This window comes from Petaurus breviceps, unplaced genomic scaffold (genome assembly GCF_028583685.1).
Source record: "Petaurus breviceps papuanus isolate PSGF00001 unplaced genomic scaffold, PetGlider_PUasm1.0 551, whole genome shotgun sequence".
NCBI classification, from domain to species: domain Eukaryota; kingdom Metazoa; phylum Chordata; class Mammalia; order Diprotodontia; family Petauridae; genus Petaurus; species Petaurus breviceps.
The window spans coordinates 42060857-42075903 of record NW_027186372.1 but is presented as its reverse complement, the minus strand read 5'-3'; the positions used below and the strand labels follow the sequence as shown (position 1 = coordinate 42075903).

The following is a 15047-nucleotide window of genomic DNA, read 5'->3' as shown; positions in this document are numbered from 1 at the left end:
TTTCTACATCTTTCAGGTATATTTCCCATGAGTCTCTGAATTATGATACAGTAACATCCCCTTACATTGATGCATCCTACTTGATTTAGCCATTCTCCAGTCAGTGGACATCTTCTTTGTTTCCTCTTCTTTAAAAAAACCCCCCACAAAAAATGGTGTTACTATCAGTATCTGTTCTGTGCTCTTCATTTCTGTTTGACCACCTTGACTTATCTACCTATCAGCATACCATAGATTATTCTTTTTTATAAAAGATCTTTATATCCTTTGTTTTTAAAAAAATATTTTAATTTTTTCCACTTATATAAAATAATTAACATTGTTTTTGTTTTTTTAAATGTTGACTTCCAAATTCTCTCCCTTTCCTTATTCCATCACAAGCATATTCCACAACTTGTTCAGCCTGCTATTCCCCAATTGACAGACATCCCTTCAATTTCTAATTCTTTGCCATCAAAAAAAGAGCTGCTATAAATATTTTTGTAGATACAGGTCTTTTCCCATTTTAAAAAATCTCGGGGTGGCCAGGTGGTGCAGTGAATAGAGCACTGGTCCTAGAGTCAGGAGGACCTGAGTTCAAATGCGGCCTCATATACTTAACACTAGCCATGTGACCTTGGACAACTCATTTAACCCCAATTGCCCTGCCTTCTCCCCTCCAAAAAAAAAAAGCAAAAAAAAAAATTATCTTTGGTATATAGGATCTAGAAGGGATATTGCTGGGTCAAAGGGCAGTTTAACGGCCCTTTGGGTATAATTCCAAATTGCTCTCCAGAATGGTTGGATCAGCTCACAACTCCACCAGCAGTGCATTAGTGTCCCTATTTTCCCACATCCTCTCCAATATTTGTCATTTTCTTTTTCTGTCATATTAGGCAGTCTGATAGGTGTGAGGTGATAACTCAGAGATTTTCTAATCAATAATGATTTAGAGCATTTTTTCATGTGACTATAAATAACTTTCATCAGAAAACTGCCTTTCATATCCTTTGACCATTTATCGATTGAGAAATGACTCATTCTTATAAATTTAACTCAGCTCTCTCTCTCTCTCTCTCTCTCTCTCTCTCTCTCTCTCTCTCTCTCTGTCTCTCTCTCTCCCTCCCTCCCTCCCTCTTTCTCTTTCTTTATATATATATATATGTATATATATATATATAGCCTTTAACAGAGAAACTTACTATCATTTTTTTGCACTTATCTTTACTAAGTGTTTTCCCCTTTATTCTACTGTCTCCTTTCACTCTGTTTCTTCTCAAAAATAATTTGCTTCTGATTACTACCTCCCTCAATCTCCCATCTCTTCTCATCTCCTTCTCCTCCTTACTACCCTAAAGGTTAAGATAGATTTCTATATCCTTCTTTGCACCGATTCCAGTAAGAGTAAATTTCAAGAGTAAAGTATTGTCTGCCCCCTTCCCCACCCCGTCCCCTAATTTCACCCCTTTTACTGTAAAAGTTCTTAAATGTCTTTTTCATGTAAGATAATTTACCCCATTCTTCTTCTCCCTTCCTCCTTCTCCCAATGAGAAAAGGGAGCAGCCATTGGAACTAGCCATTCTCCCTCTTCCTCCCCCCTGAATTTTATTTTTCTAGATATCATCCCATCATGCTCAGTTCACACCTGTACCCTCTTGTCTATGTATACTTCTACTAATTGTCCTTATAATGATAAAATTCTTAGGAGTTACAAGTGTCATCTTCCCATAGAGGAATGTAAAAAGTTCAATCTTATTAAATTCCTTGTGATTTCTCTCTCTCATTGACCTGTTTATGTTTCTCTTGAGTCTTGTATTTGAAAGTCATATTTTCCATTTACCTCTGGTCTTTTCATCTGGAATGCTTGATAGTCTTTAGTTTATTAAATGTATATTTTTCCCTTGAAGGATTGTACTCAGCTCCTTTTCCCTCTGGAATATCATATTCTAAGCATGCTGATACTTTAATGTAGAAGCTTCTAAATCTTGTGTTGTCTTAACTGGCTCCATGATATTTGAAAAAAAAAAAAATTTTTTTCTGGCCATTTACAGTATTTTTCTCTCTGACATGGGAACTCTGGAATTTGGCCATAATATTCCTGGGAATTTTCATTTTTGTAGCTCTTTTAGGAGGTGATCAGTGAATTCTTTTCATTTCTATTTTACCCTCTAGTTCTAGGATATCAGGACAGTTTTCCTCAATAATTTCTTGAAAGATGTTATCCAAACTCTTTTTCAGGTAATCTGATAATTATTAAATCATCTCTCTAGGATCTGTTTTTCAGGGCCAGTTGTTTTTCCAATGAGATATTTAACATTTTCTTCTATTTTTTCATTCTTTCAGATTTATTGTTTATTGATGTCTCATGGAGTCATTAGTTTCCCTTTTCCCAATTTAAGAAATTATTTTCTTCAGTGAGCTTTTGTATGTTCTTTTCCATTTAGTCAATTCTGTTTTTTAAGGAGTTCTCTTTAGTGGATTTTTGTGCCTCTTTTACTCTTTGGCCTATTCTGTTTCTTAAAATATTATTTTCTTCCGTGGGTTTTTTTTTTTTTTGGTGCTTCCTTTACTAAGCTGTTGACTCTCTTTTCATGATTTTCTTGCATTTCTTTTTCCCCTACCTCTCTTATTTGATTTTTAAAATCCCTTTTGAGCTCTTCCAGGAATTTTTTTTTTGGCCTGAGGCCAATTCACATTTTTCTTTGAGGCTTTAGATGTAGTAGTTTTGAATTTGTTGTCTTCTGGCTTTATTTTGATCTTCCCTGTCACCATAATAACTTTCTATGATTAGGTCTTTCTGTGGTCAGGTTCTTTTTTGTTGTTTGCTTATTTTTCTAGCCTATTCATTGGCTCTTTTTTTTTTTTTTTGGTTGTTTGTTTGTTTGTTTTCTTTTTTTAAATAATCAGGGTTAAGTAACTTGCTCAAGGTTACACGGCCAGTTATTTCTGGGTGTGGTGCTGAGTATCTGATCCCGGATTTGATCCAGGTCATCCCAACACTGGAGTTGGTGCTCTTACTCGCTGAGCCACCTGGCTGCCCCTGTTCATTGGCTCTTAACATTATGTTAAAGTTGGGCTCTGCTCTTGAGATGGAGAGGCCACTGTTCCAATCTTTAGGGTTTTTGTTTTGTTTGTGCAGCTGTTTTCAGAACTGGGTTTGGGGGTCCATAAGTTTTCAGTTTTTCCAGGGTAGTATGATGCTGGGAGAGGCATGGTCACTGCTCTCATGGCATGTGCTCTAACAGTGACCATGACCCCTGCTTCACTGTAGCTTAATGGCCTAGTGCTTTTCTTTACCTTGAGACTGTGACCCAGAACTGTATATTGGCAATGCAGCAGAGTCCTCTACCCAGTGTTAGCAAAGGTTGCCTATGATCTGCCGATCTGTTGTCCAGACACCTATGGACAACCCTTCTGGGTTAAGAACTCAAGAAGCCATGGCTGTGGATTCAGTAGGCCCCAAGGCCTGCTACTGGCTTATTGGGAATGATCTGTGCTGTGCTCTATGCTCTTCCCTTCCCTTCAGGCCTTCTGTGTTTTATTGGTCTGGAAAATTGTTTCAGCCTGTGCTTTGGTTGATCCTACCAAATCCAGACATTTTGAAGCATTATTTTAAAGTTGTTTGGATGGTAATTTGTGAGAGCTCAAGTGAGTCCTTACCTTTACCCCACCATCTTGGCTCCACCATAGTAGGCTTTGTTTTTAATATCACCTAGATTTCCCTCTTTTTCTCTCCCCTTCCTCTGTCCCAAAGTTTCATCCATTATAATAAAGAATTTCACCGTGGATTTTTAATAAATTATACTGAATTATTGAAAGTGAGTAAAAGGGACCTCCCAAGTTGAAAGCATATTTTATGAGTGCCTAGTTACTTCCCATCTCTTTATGGGGAAGGTAAGTATATTTTCTTTTTGAATAGTCAGTAAGCTAGCATTTATTAAGCTCCAGCTCTATGCCAGACACTGGGCTACACCCTGGAAACACAAAGAAAGGCAAAAAACAATCCTGCCCCTCCAGGAGACTATGGTCTAATGGGGAATTAGTAGAAGTATTACCAGGATGTTGGTTCCAATGGCTGCTTTAAAAAAAATCTCCCCCCTTTCTTTTTTCAGCTGCACAGTTGGACACCATTGGCTTCAGCATAATCAGGAAGTGCATCCATGCTGTGGAAACCAGAGGTAAAGGAGCTCAAGAAATGGTATTGTTCTCTGTGAAGGTTACACAGTTGTTTGTAGCCTATTATCTGCTACCTACTGTTTCCCAATTTTAAGTGTTTTGTTAACTGCCAGAATACCACAATCAGTGTGTCTGTCATGGGATCTCAGGGTCCATCTAGTCCAACACGACCAGAGCTTCCCCCTCGTTCCTCTCCAGCCCAAAAGGGGTCATACAACTTTGGCTTGATCACTTCCATACAAGGTAACTCATTACTTCCTAAGGAAGCCCATTCCATTCTGGGACACTTATAATTAAGAAGTTCATTTCAACACCATTTCCCATCATTTCTGCATGGTCTTAAAATATGATACCCAGACCTGAGCACAATAATACTGCAGGTATGGTCTGACCGTGGCAGGGGCCATCACTATCACTCATGAAAGCAGGTTCTCTACATCAGTCAGTTAGTCAGTAAACAGTTATTAAGCACCTACTATATGCCACTATGCTAAGCACTGGGGATACAAAAAGAGGGCCCCTTCTCAGAATGACATTTTTACTACATAAAATAAAATTCATAGGGGGGCATAGCCAAGATGGTAGAGTAAAAGCAGGAACTTGTTAAGCTCCCGCTCCAACCACTTCCAATACCTATAAACATGACTCTAAACAAATTTTAGAGTTCTAAAACCCACAAAGTGACAGAGAGAAACAAATCTCCCATCGAAGGCAGCCTGGCAGACTGACAGGAAGGGTCTGTCACACTGGACTGGGAGCCGAGCACAGTCCCACATGAGCTGCCTGAGCCCAGACCTGGGGCGGCCCCAACCAGTGGTACAGACCAGCCAGAACAGACTTCAGGAGAGTGAATCACCAGCAGCTGTGGTGGTTTCCAGACTTCTCAACCCATAAACGCCAAAGAGAAAACAAAAGGTCAGTAGGGAAGTCTGTTGGAACTGGGTGACAGAAGAGCGCCGTCTGGCCCATGCCTCCGGGGTGAGAGGTGGCGGTGGCACAGCGGCTGCAGCTGCTGCCACATGGCTGACTCGTGGGCTCCTGACCTGCAGATCATAGGGGGACCAAGTGACCATTCAGAGGGTAACCGCTCTTGCTTTGACCTGCTTGGCTCTGGGTCGCAGTCATGGGTGGTGGTCCTGGGATGAGAAACACCAGTGTGCCAGAACTTAGGGTGGCTATAGAGAGGGTGCCCTCCTCATAGCTCTGGCAACTATGAAAATGCCAGCAATTTGGGACACAGGTCTCTCCACTTTGGAAACAGAGTTCTACCATGGCAAAGACCTCAAAAGTCAAGTAATTGGCTGGCAATATGAGCAAACACAGAGAACACAATAAGACCATAGAATCCTTTTTTGGGGTCAAAAAGGATCAAAGCATAGAACCAGAAGAAGACAACAAAGTCAAAACTCCTGCATCAAAAGTTTCCAAGAAAAATATGAACTGGTTATAGGCCATGGAAGAGCTCAAGAAAGATTTGAAAATCAAGTAAGAGAAGTGGAGGAAAAATTGGGAAGAGAAATTAGAATGATACCAAAAAATCATGAAAAATGAGTCAACAGTCTGCTAAAGGAGACCCAAAAATATACTGAAGAAAATAATACCTTAAAAAATGACTAACTCAAATGGCAAAAGAGGCCCAAAAAGCCAATGAGAAGAAGAATGCCTTAAAAAACTGAATTTGTCAGATGGAAAAGGAATTTGAAAAGCTCACTGAAGAGAATAATTCCTTCAAAATTAGACTGGAGAAATCAAGATACTATAAAACAGATCCAAACAAATGGAAAAATAGAAGACAATGTGAAATATCTCATTGGAAAAACTACTGACCTGGAAAATAGATTCAGGAGAGATCATTTAAAAATTATTGGACTGCCTGAAAACAATGATCAATCAAAAAAAGAACCTAGAAATCATCCTTCAAGAAGATGGCAGAGTAGAAGCACGACCTTCCCGCAGCTCCGGCTTCCACCCTCTGCAATCCATGTAAAAAGGGGACTCTAAGCAAGCTTTGGAGCTGCAGAACCCACAAAATGACGCAGAGGAGCTAACCTCCCTCTGAAGACAGCCCAGCAGGCCAGCAGGAATCCAGTGCAGCGATCTGGGATCCGAGCCCAGCCCCATGCCAAGGCTTTAGCCCCAGGGCCGGCCTGACCAGCCGCCAACCAGAGGGACTCCAGAGATTTATCAACACATAGACGCGAAGGACAAAGTAAGAGGTCAGTACAGTCTGGACTTTGGGACCAGTAAGTGGGAGTGCATGGCTTTTACCCCCGGGGTGAAAAGCCGCTGAGACGCCAGCACAGCCAGCCAGCGCCACATGGTGGCTTCAGCTCCTGGCCTGCAGAGTGTAGGGGGACCAAGCACCAGTCTGAGGGGTAATTGCTCTTGCTTTAACCTGCTTGGATCTGGATTGCAGTCTAGGGTGGAGGTCCTGGGGTGTATGTCCAGCTTGCCAGAGCAAGTGGACACCTCAGAGAGGGCACCCATCTAATACCTCCAGCAGCTGAGAAAACCCCAGCGTTTGGGACAAAAGCTCCCCTGTCTGGTGGCAGAGTCCTACTATGGCAAAAAGCCCATAACTCAAGTAATTGAGTGGCAAAATGAGCAGGCAAAGGAAACAAAGCAGACAGAAGATTCCAACATTACACTCCTATTTTGGGGACAAGAAGGAGCAAAGCATGGAACAAGAGGAAAAGAGTGAAGTCAGAACTCCTGCACCAAAAGCTTCAAAGGAAAATACAAGCTGGTTACAATCCATAGAGGACCTTAAGAAAGATTTTGAAAACCAAATAAGAGAAGTGGAGGAAAAATTGGGAAGAGAAATTAGAACAATGCAAGAAAATTTTGAAATGAGAGTCAACAGCCTGACTGAGGAAAATAATACCTTAAAAAACAGACTGACTCAAATGGCAAAGGAGGCTCAAAAAGGCAATGAGGAGAAGAATGCCTTAAAAAGATGAATTTTCCAGATGGAAAAAGAATCTCAAAAACTCAATGAGGAGAATCATTGCTTCAGAATTAGATTGGACCAAATGGAAGCTAATGACTTTATGAGAAATCAAGATGCTGTTAAACAGATCTAAACAAATGAAAGAATAGAAGGCAATGTGAAATATCTCATGGGAAAAACCACTGACCTGGAAAATAGATCCAGGAGAGATAATTTAAAAATTATTGGACTGCCTGAAAGCCATGACCAAAGTAAGAACCTAGAAATCATCCTCCAGGAAGTTCTCAAAGAAAACTGCTCTGAAGTTTTAGTACCAGAAGGCAAAATAGAGGTTGAAAGAATCTACTGATCACCTCCTGAAAAAGATCCCAAAAAGAAAACTCCTAGGAATATTATAGTCAGGTTCGGGAATTCCCAGATTACGGAGAGAATATTACAAGTAGCCAGGAAGAAACAATTTGAATATTGTGGAAACACAATCAGGATAACCCAGGATCTGGCAGCTTCTACACTGAGGGATCGAAGGGCTTGGAATATGATATTCTGGAGGGCAAAGGGGCTGGGATTAAAACCAAGAGTCACCTACCCAGCAAAACTGAGTATCATGTTCCAGGGGAAAATATGGTCATTCAGTGGAATAGAGGACTTTCAAGCATTCTTGCTGAAAAAACCAGAGTTGAATAGAAAATTTGACATTCAGATACAAGAAGCAAGAGAAGCATGAGAAGGTACATAGATAGAGGGCACAGGACCTTAACAGGAAGGGACGATACTTAAAAGGTGAAATTAAGAGATGAGAGAGGAATATAATGAGAGGAGATGGGGAGAGACAGATTGGGGTAAACTATCTCATACAGAAGAGGCAAGGGAAAATGGTTACAATGGAGGGAAAGAATAGGAAGGCAAAAGGGAATGGGTCAACCTTATTCCCATTGAATTTGGCTTGAGGAGGGAGTGACATACACACTAAATAGGGTATCTCACCCTCCAGGAGAATAGGGGGGGAAGGGGATGAGAGGGGGATGATAGAATGGAGGGTAGGCTGGGGGGGAAGGAGGTTGGAAGCACTCACTTTTGAAAATAGACGGCATCAAAGTGGAGAGTAGAGCAGGTGGCAGGCGGGATGGGAGGGAGGGAAGTGTAGTCAGTCTTTTACAATATATCTACTATGTTATTGTTTTGCATTAGCCACACATGTGCAACCTATACTGAACTGCGTATCTTCCCAGTAGGGGTGGGTGACGGGGAAAGAGGGGAATGAATCTGGAATTGAAAAATTTGAAATCAAATATTCAAATATGTGTGTATATATGTATATATGTGTGTGTATATATATATATATGCTATTATTAATACCATCTTACATGTAATTGGGAAATGGGATGTGCAGGCACTGAGGCATAGAGATCCACTGGAAAAGTGGAAAGGGGTGTGGGAGAGAGCAGATTGGAGGAGGGGAGATCCTGTGGGACTGCTATTTTGGGGTGGTTGGTGGGGGAGAAATGGGGAGAAAATTTGTAACTCAAAATCTGGCGGAAACGGATGATGTAAATCAGAAGTTAATAAAGCATAAAAAAAAAAAATCCTTCAAGAAATTCTCAAGGAAAATGCTAATATTCTAGAACCAGAGGGCAAAATAGAAATTGAAAGAATTCACCAATGGCCTCTAGAAAAAGATCCCCAAAAGAAAACTCATAAAAATATTATAGCCAAATTCTAGAATTCCCAGATCAAGGAGAAAATATTACAAGCAGCCAGGAAGAAACAAGAAATAATTGAGTATTGTGGAAACACAATCAGGATAACACAATATTTAGCAGCTTTTATAGTAAGGGATTGAAGGGCTTGGAATATGATATTCCAGAATCACCTTCCCAGCAAAACTGAGTATAATGCTTCAAGGGAAAATATGGTCATTCAGTGTAATAGAAGACTTTCAAGCATTCTTGATGAAAAAACCAGGGTTGAATAGAAAATTTGACTTTCAAATACAAGAAGCAAGAGAAGCATGAGAAGGTAAACAGGGAAAAGAAATCATAAGGAACTTATTAAAATTGAACTATTTACATTCCTACATGGAAAAATTATCATTGTAACCCATGAGACTTTTCTCAGTATGAGGATAGTTGAAGGGAATATATATGTATATATACATACATATATGTGTATGTATAGGAGGGTGTATGTGTGTATAAATACATATGTGAGTGTGTGTATGTATGTACATGTATACATAGACACAAGGCACAGGAGCAGTTGAATAGGAAGGGATGATATCTAAAAAATAAAATTAAGAGGTGAGAGAGGAATGTAATGAGAGAAGGAGAAAGGGAGAGACAGAATAGGGTAAATTATCTCATAGAAAAGAGGGAAGAGAAAACAGTTACAGTAGAGGGGAAGAGCAGGAAGGTGAAAGGGAATGGGTCAACCTTACTCTCCTTGAATTTGGCTTAAGAAGGGAATAACATGCACAGTCAATTAGGTATCTTCCCCTACAAGAAAGTAGAGGGGAAGGGGATAAGAGGGGGGATGATAGAAGGGAGGGCAGATTGGGGCGAGGGTAGTTAGAAGCAAACACTTTTTAAAATGGACAGGGTCAAAGTAAAAAACAGAGTAAGTGGGGGGCAGGATAGAATGGAGGGAAATAAATTAGTCTTTCACAATACATCTACTATGGAAACATTTTGAGTAAGTACATGTGCACAACATATATTGAATTGCTTGTCTTCCCAGTGAGGGTGGGTGAGGAAGGAAGAAGGGGAAGAATGTGGAAATCAAAGTTTTAAAAACAAATGTTAAAAAAAATTGTTTTTTACATGCTACTGGGAAATAAGTTATACAGGCACTGGGGTATAGAAATCCATATTGCCCTACTAGAAACCTAGAGGGGATATGGGGAAAGATATGAGAGAGAGAGAGCAGATTGGGGGAAGGAGTATTTAGTTGGCTTGCTATCTTGGGGTGGGGGGGTAGGGGAAAGACAGGGAAAAAATTTGTAACTCAATCTTGTGGAAATGAATGTTGAAAACTAAAAATAAAGAAATAAAAGATTAATTAAAAAAAATAAAATTCACAGTTAACAAAAGAAATTAGTTATATTCAAACCCAGCTAAGAAAATATTAACAATTGTAGTTCATAGACCTTGGCTTAAGAACCCTTGCTGTAGAGAGACCTGATGTACCCCATATTAGAAGAGAAAGATTGGAGAATGAAGTCATTCAGTGTGTCTCGTCCCCTGGCCTTTCTGAAAATGTCTTCTCTGTGGATTATAGTTAAAATTATCATTAACCCATAAGATCTTGTTCTCTCTGCATTTTGAGCTAGAATATAAATAACAAAGGCCATTAAATAGTTCTTTGATTATTAGATTGGTTTGAATGAATGGCTAAGTGTCTAGTTACTCACTACTTGGTATACCATTTTTCATGGTTTTGTCTTCTACATCCCAAGTGAGAATTCGTTGATAGGAGAATATTGCCGAGGCCCAGAGATAGGATTTGCACTCCAGTCTTTTAACTTCATAACGTACTACCTCTATAGATTGTGTTGTTTGTCTTTTATTTTCAAAGAAGACCATGACAGCAGGAAGATGATGCAAGAACTTGCAAGTGAATTGGTTTTAAATGAGGGAGGGGTGTGCAAAGTCACCATAGATAGAAGAAATGAAAGGAAGGAAGAGGAAAGATTGATTTTGAAAGCAAAAATTGATTTTTATTATGTGCTAGAAGTGTTTAGAATATAAAGAAAAGGCAGAAGAAAGATAGTCTCCACCTTCAAAGAGCTTACATTCTAATGAAGGAGGGCAACACATAATAGGAAACTGGAAAACAAGGGTTGGGGAAAGTGTGGTGCACACTTCCAGTAAAATCTGACTTGGTTGAGAAATGATCAGGGCTGGCAAACATTCCTTAAACATTGATTTTCAACCAGAATCCACCAATTCAAGAAAGGGGCATTAGAGCTGGAAACATGTCCAGGATAAAGAGACCACTGGCAGGGAGGTGGAAAAGTCTGGAAGTTCTAGAGCAGAACCAAAAGATAAGGAGTTGGGCTATTCAATTTAATACCCTTATTTTTACCCTTATATAATAATTCACTATTACCCAAATTATTTGACATAATTTCAGAATACTAGTTAGGACAGTAAGAAAATTAAAATAAAGGAAATGAACATTGGCCATGATAAGCTTAAAATGTCTCTTTTATCAAATAACATGATGACATATTGATTCAGGATCTTCAACTGAAAAAATAAGGAAAGAAATCACTTTAGTATTCCTAATCCTTAACTTTGTTAAGATAAACCCCGGGCAGGGGAGGAGGGGGACAGCTAGGAGGCACTAGGGACCTGAGTTCAAAGCCGACCTCAGATGCTTAACACTTACTAGTTGTGTGACCTTGGGCAAGTTACTTAACCCCAATTGCCCTGCCCTCCCCCCTCCAAAAGACAAAGAAAAAGAAAAGAAACCTGGGGGGGGAGAATTTTTTTATACATTATTTTTTTATACTTTTTAAATTTTTTATACATTTTTAAACATGCATTTTTATACATTACTAATAGAAACAAGGAGAAACATTTAGAAAAAAATACTATTTATAATAATGTAAAATTGCATAAGACAGTTGGAGAGTTAACTACCGAGTATCATTGAAGCCTTTGTACAAGCTACCAACTCTGAAACTGTTTTGAGAGAATTACTATATAATTTGAGCCAGTATTCTTCAAGGTAAGTGCTATTAATATTTTGTTTTACAGTTGAGAAAACTGAGGCAGATAAGTTAAATTATTTGCTCAAAGTCACAAAGCTAGTAAGTATCTGAGGCCATATTTGAACTTGGGTCTTCCTGACTCCAGGTCCAGCTCTCCATTCACTACACCCTAACTGTCTCTGGTACATGAAAAAACAAATGAATGAGATCATCAAGCAGAAAGGGGATGGAAAAGTTAACTTTCAAATCTCAGATTATTTTGGGCAGTGTTAATTCTAAACACTCTAGTACTGAATTTTTAAAAATAGAAAAATAGATCAATGAAATGGACTAAAATTACAGTCGAAGGCATCTAATGGACGAATATTTTATACATCCAAAATTACAAAACAAAATAGAAATGAATTTTGACTTCAATACACATTTTTGGGAAAAATTGATATCTTAAAGGTTAAAAAAGGATTAGGCCAATACTCAACAGCATATATGTAATATTTATGTATGTATGTAACACATACACGCACTTGAGAAAGTGATTATATTTTAAATGAGTGATGACAACATAAATTCTATAAAAATAAGAGTTTTGCGGAGCAAAAAGCAATTTATCCAAAATTACAAAAATATTTGCTAATGAAGGCTATCAACCCAGAATCTATAATGTTTAGGGTAGGAGCTATGATTTCCTGCAGTCACTTAAGAAATTGGACTACTTAGGATGGTTGAGTGGCTGATTCCTTTCTGTTCTTTGTGTCTTCGGTAGGGCAGCCCAGTGTCTGGTACCTGGTAGGATCTTCATTAATGCTCATTAATTGATTGTCTCAAGGGTATAGCCCTGTAAGACAGTGTCACAAAATTTAGTGGCTATCACTCTTTCTGTGGCCTGAGTTGCTCATTGTGTCTGATCTTTAGATATGTCTTTTCTAAAGTTGAATGGGTTGGATTCTAAGCCCTGTAGTAGCTATGGATCACCCCTTTTTTACCCATATAGATACCGATAGGCTTTGGACAGTCCTTTCCCCCTGTAAATTGCTAACTGAAAACTAAGCAAATTCGTGTCTTAATACTTGCATCTTCCAAGACTCTGTCTTGTTTAGTCATAGCATATCTTCCAGTTGCTCTTGTATAATAATTTGTTGCTATGAAGTGTCCCATAGATAGATAGACAGACAGGCAGGCAGATAGGCAGAGTGAGCAGAGAGTAGAAAGGCACCATGAACTCTTGGTTCAAATTAGCTTTCTCTATCAGATGGGATTGTGACTTTTTTTGCCCTGCTAAAAAAGATCCGTTTCTTCAAATTTTTGGACATGTGTAAGTGAATAAAAAAGGGCTAGCATTTATTGGCTCATTTAGGTGACTCTCCAAAAGGGGAAAGATGATAAAACATATTAAAATCCTTTCAATAGGAATATGGGCAGGCTCTAGATTTGAACTGTTGAATGTACTGTCAGAAGATAATAGTATTTTTCCTTTCTAAAGCTGTTGTTGCTTAGTGAATATTTAGCATTGAGACATTTTTATTTTTCCAATTTGTTTTGCTTAACTTGTTTTCTGTCTTTTAAGGGAGAGTTCAATTGAAAGGGGATTGTATTTGTCTGCGGTTAAAAACAAACAAACCCAACAACAAAAAACCGAAAGACATCAATCAATAACAAAATGAAATAAACCCCAAAGACCAAGTAGTTCTTTTCTGGTATTGAATAAAAAGGAAGGTGATATAATCATCTTTCTAAAAAAATTTTATAGAGGCAAAACATTTGTGTAACAAAGGAGTAGTCTTTGTGACCACTAAGCTAAGTCTCTTTCTTTAATTACCAAACTATATATGCTTTGGCCACCATATGCAAAGCTTATTAGCATGTCATCACCATTAAGTACTTCATATTTTGGTATTGCAAAATGGCATCATAAAAATCTCAAATGTACCTCTTTGTTACTTAATTCTGTTGTTGGCTACACACACACACAAACATGTGTATATTTGTTTATAATATACACTTAAAGTTATGTGTGCATTCATATATTTATATAAATAATACACATGTATTATTGCCGTTATTACTGGCATCTTTCAGCCTGTACAGATGCTGCCTCTGGCAGGGGAGGTTAGAGATTTCTTTCCCCTCTGATTACCAGACTAACACTAGGGTTATAGTGTGTAGTCCATCCATGAAATTCTAGACAGCTGTACCAAATCCCATCCATCCCTTCCCCAGCAGCAGGTCTGAGTGACAAGATGCTTTAATTAGAGCAGTTATTAGGAAGGCTGAGGAAATGAAAGAAATGCATTAGGTTGCATTAGCCTTATTTGTGCATTGATGGTCCTCTAATTAAATCAGAGTCTTTTTCTTTTCCCAGGGATCAATGAGCAAGGACTCTACAGAATTGTTGGCGTCAACTCGAGAGTCCAGAAGTTGCTGAGTGTTTTGATGGGTGAGTGCCATAGCCGCTGGCTCTGAGCAGAAGTGGCTGGTAGGGTTGTTTTGGAAAAGTAAGGGAAAGAGGGGAAGGACCCAGTCTTTCTGGATGCAGTATATATTGATTGAAAATCAGGGCTTAGAGGGATGTAAGCAAAAAATAAAAAGAAAGAAAGAAAGAAAATGGTGTCAGGTTCCTGTCCCACCCTGGCTCTCCCCTTGATAACTGGAAAGGACTTTGACTATGAATATCTCCGGTTATTCCTAGCTGGCCTTGCCATAATTTCTGTTACAGACTTTAAAAACATGCCAGAGCATGGATTCCTTTTTCTCTCCCACATTAGAGCCTGGGGACATAGACCACACCCTAACTGGTGGAAGACAGCTGCCTTTGGCCTCTTGCCTTGCCTTGGGATCCATATCCCATATGGCCCCTCCCTACTTTGTCTTTAATAGCCTGTAACTCCTGCTATCTATGAAGTGGGTCAGGTATTTATTGATTCCATAGTCTGGTGCTTCAGCAAAGGGATCAATGCAATAAATTAATCAGCAAGCATTTATTAAGTGTCTGCCATGTGCCAAGAACTATGCTTAGTGCTGGGGATACAGAGACAAAATGAATCCGTCCCTGTCCTCAAGGAACTTTTCTTTTATCTTGGAAAACAAAGGTACTCATATAAGTAGATATAGAATAGATCTTTTTGGTAGAGAGAGGAGCTAGCACTTTGGGGGTGGCATGGCCAGGAAAGACTCCATTCCATACAGGAAGTAGAACTTGAACTGAGTTTTGAAGGAGGCTATGGATTCTAAGAG

The 15047-nt window shown here is 39.0% G+C and overlaps 1 protein-coding gene across 1 annotated transcript in view; it reads left to right on the top strand.

The window, feature by feature from the left end:
• ARHGAP26 (Rho GTPase activating protein 26) overlaps window positions 1-15047 on the top strand; it is a 517847-nt gene that overhangs the window by 285848 nt on the left and 216952 nt on the right. Inside the window, exons 11-12 of the mRNA XM_069102296.1 lie at window positions 4092-4157; window positions 14176-14250. Of these exons, the coding sequence (XP_068958397.1) occupies window positions 4092-4157; window positions 14176-14250 (141 nt within the window). The remainder of the gene's footprint in view (window positions 1-4091; window positions 4158-14175; window positions 14251-15047) is intronic.